The sequence below is a fragment of the Gaeumannomyces tritici genome (genome assembly GCF_000145635.1).
Source record: "Gaeumannomyces tritici R3-111a-1 unplaced genomic scaffold supercont2.263, whole genome shotgun sequence".
Taxonomy (NCBI): domain Eukaryota; kingdom Fungi; phylum Ascomycota; class Sordariomycetes; order Magnaporthales; family Magnaporthaceae; genus Gaeumannomyces; species Gaeumannomyces tritici.
In genome coordinates this window covers 1-2,453 of record NW_008804807.1, presented here as the reverse complement: position 1 = coordinate 2,453, position 2,453 = coordinate 1, and the positions used below count along the sequence as shown (strand labels likewise).

The window sequence follows — 2,453 nt, the reverse complement described above, 5'->3', positions numbered from 1 at the left end:
AGGTAGCTGTTTCTTGTTTCTTGTTTATAGTGAATTTGTCCACACATATATACTGATATATATATATATATATATATATATATATTAGATATAGCACCAGCCAATGCTTGACATATATACGTACACATTCACTCATCCGCAAGAAGCGTCTTCTCCCACCACGCCAGCTCCTCTTCCAGGGCCAGCATCTGGCTCTGCGGCTTCTTGAAGATGTGCCCCTCTCCGGGCAGGACCACCAGCCTGACGTCCCCGCCGCCCCCCCTGTCGCGGATCTTGTCCCGGATCTCCATGGACTGCTCGATGGGCACGATGGTGTCCCGGTCGCCGTGCACTAGCAGTAGCGGCGCCGTGATGCGCTCGGCCCGGAACAGCGGCGACCGGTCGCGGAACCGCGCCTCCTTGTCCTCGGCCGTCCACTCCCTCCCCTCCTCGAGCAGCAGCAGGTCCATGTACCTGCTCTCCAGCTTGTGCGTGCCAACCACGAGGCCCTTGATGTCGGAAACGCCACAGTGGCAGACGCCGCCGGCGAACACGGCCGAGTGCCACACCATGCTCTGCAGCACCAGGTAGCCGCCGGCGCTGCCGCCCTGGATGCCGACGCGGGAGCCGTCGACCAAGCCCTGCTCCGCGAGATAAGCCACGGCCTCGGGCACGTCGTCGCGGTCGAGCACGCCCCAGCCGCCGCCGAACAGGCGCTCGCGGTAGGCGCGGCCGTGGCCGCCCGACGAGCCCGTGTAGTTGATGGCGAAGACGGCGAAGCCGCGCGAGGTCCAGTACTGTACGCCGCCCATGTCCAAGCCGGGCGTTGTGTGGCCCGTGGGCCCGCCGTGCGAGACGACGATGAGCGGGGGCAGGGTGCCCGCGGGCGCGACGTGGTCGCCGTCGCTGTGCGGTGGCCAGAAGAAGCCGTGCACAGGGCGGACGGGGGCGCCTTTGGTTGTGAGCTGGACGTGGCGCGGGGTCGAGAAGACCTCCCGGGGCATGTGCTCCATGACGGAGCTGTACATGCAGGACGAGGTCGGCTCCAGTGTCGGGGAGAGCGAGACGCGGTAGAGGGCCGACGGCTCGGTGTGGCCGCTGCCGCGGACGATAAAGGTCGAGGCGTCGACGGGCGCGAGCGGGTCGAAGCGCAGCTCGTGCAGGTTGATGTCGAGGGGCGTCCATTTCCGCGACGGGATGTCCACGTGGACGAGGTGGCTGGTTCCAAACTTGGTGTAGGACGCGATCATGGCCGTTTCCGAGAGAAAGACGAACGTCTGGCTGTGGGAGAAGGTCAGCGGCATCCCCGTTTGGGCCAAACTTGGTCAGCCCTAGGAGGAACACGGGGTTTTCCATCAGCTCACCACCCATAATACCAGGAGGCGTCGCCAAACTCAGCCTCCTCGAGGCCGTCCAGCTTAAAGTGTCGCTCTCTCTGCGCGGTAGAGACGCCCTGCCCCGGGCGGACGGTGCAGAGCTGGCGGTAGTCCATGCCCTCCAACTCCTGCGTGTAGAACAGCGTGCCGTCGGGGGCCCAGCGCAACTCGGCCACGCTCTGGCCGCCGTCGCCTGCCACCGTCTCTACGCCCCTCAACTCTGCGCCGCCGCCCTCGGCGTCCTCGCAAAAGTCGGCCCAGCGGAGCCGGACGTTAAGGAACGGCAGGTTCGGGTGGTCCCACTCGCGCCAACAGACCTTGGCCCCGTCCGGGCTGAAGCGTGGGTACGAGTAGAAGTCGGCGCCCGTCGCCAGGCGCCTCACGGCGCCGGAGTGGATGTCGATGACGGAGACGTAGTTGCGCACTTCCTCCCCGGCCTCGACGCCGCCGTGGTCCTCCTCCTGGCACAGCACCCAGGCCGAGCCGGGGGTCGGGTGCGGGTCGAAGTCGCCGAAGCGCAGCGTCGCGCTCTTGATGAGGGTGCGGACGTCGCCCGAGTCCACGTCCAGCAGCTTGCACGACTGGTCTTGCGTGTCCGAGAAGACGATGCGCAGGCCGTGGCCGCCGCCATCCTCGTCGGCGGCGACCAGTGCATACGGCAAGCCCCCATACTCGTAGATGAGCGAGTCGCAGTTGTGGCTGGGTGCCAGGAGCTTCAGCTCGCGAAAGGGGCCCTGGGGCACGAGCTCGCAGATCTGGTTGGAGCCGTTGCGTTTGGCCGAGAGGCAGAAGAAGCGCTTGGATCGGGGCTGTGAGATCGAGGCCGTGTCAGGATGTCTGCTCTGTTGCCCCACTTAGAAAGCGAGACTTATCAAGGCGCATACACAAGCTCGTGGGTGTTTCAGCTCCCGATTGCCCATAGTGGCATGCTCAACGCTGATGCGACTCTTCCACCGGCCATAAGGGGCTTCTTTGGGCTTGGCTGTCATGTTGGACTTGGATGTTGATGTTACTCGTATTGTCCAAGGTGCTGAGGGTGAGATCCTCCGGAGGGGGGGGGGGGGGGGTGGGGGGGGGGGGCACGCGACGTGTTCCGTT

General features: G+C 64.8%; 1 protein-coding gene across 1 annotated transcript; it reads right to left on the bottom strand.

Moving 5' to 3' along the window:
- Position 1: 1 nt before the first annotated feature.
- Positions 2 to 2,396, bottom strand: GGTG_14332 (hypothetical protein). The gene is made up of 3 exons (XM_009232259.1): positions 2,240 to 2,396; positions 1,344 to 2,164; positions 2 to 1,260 (listed from the first exon to the last, which is right to left on the bottom strand). The coding sequence occupies exons 1-3, from the start codon at positions 2,342 to 2,344 to the stop codon at positions 129 to 131; spliced, it is 2,058 nt and encodes a 685-aa protein (XP_009230523.1). The 5' UTR covers positions 2,345 to 2,396; the 3' UTR covers positions 2 to 128.
- Between the last annotated feature and the right edge of the window lie 57 nt (positions 2,397 to 2,453).

Excerpts from the sequence above, each read along its gene's own strand:
- GGTG_14332 (XM_009232259.1), bottom strand. The coding sequence starts at position 2,344 with ATGACAGCCAAGCCCAAAGAAGCCCCTTATGGCCGGTGGAAGAGTCGC. Across the intron at positions 2,165-2,239 it reads TGAAACACCCACGAGCTTGT|CCCCGATCCAAGCGCTTCTT; the intron begins GTATGCGCCTTG and ends TCGATCTCACAG. Across the intron at positions 1,261-1,343 it reads GCCTCCTGGTATTATGGGTG|CCAGACGTTCGTCTTTCTCT; the intron begins GTGAGCTGATGG and ends CTTCTCCCACAG.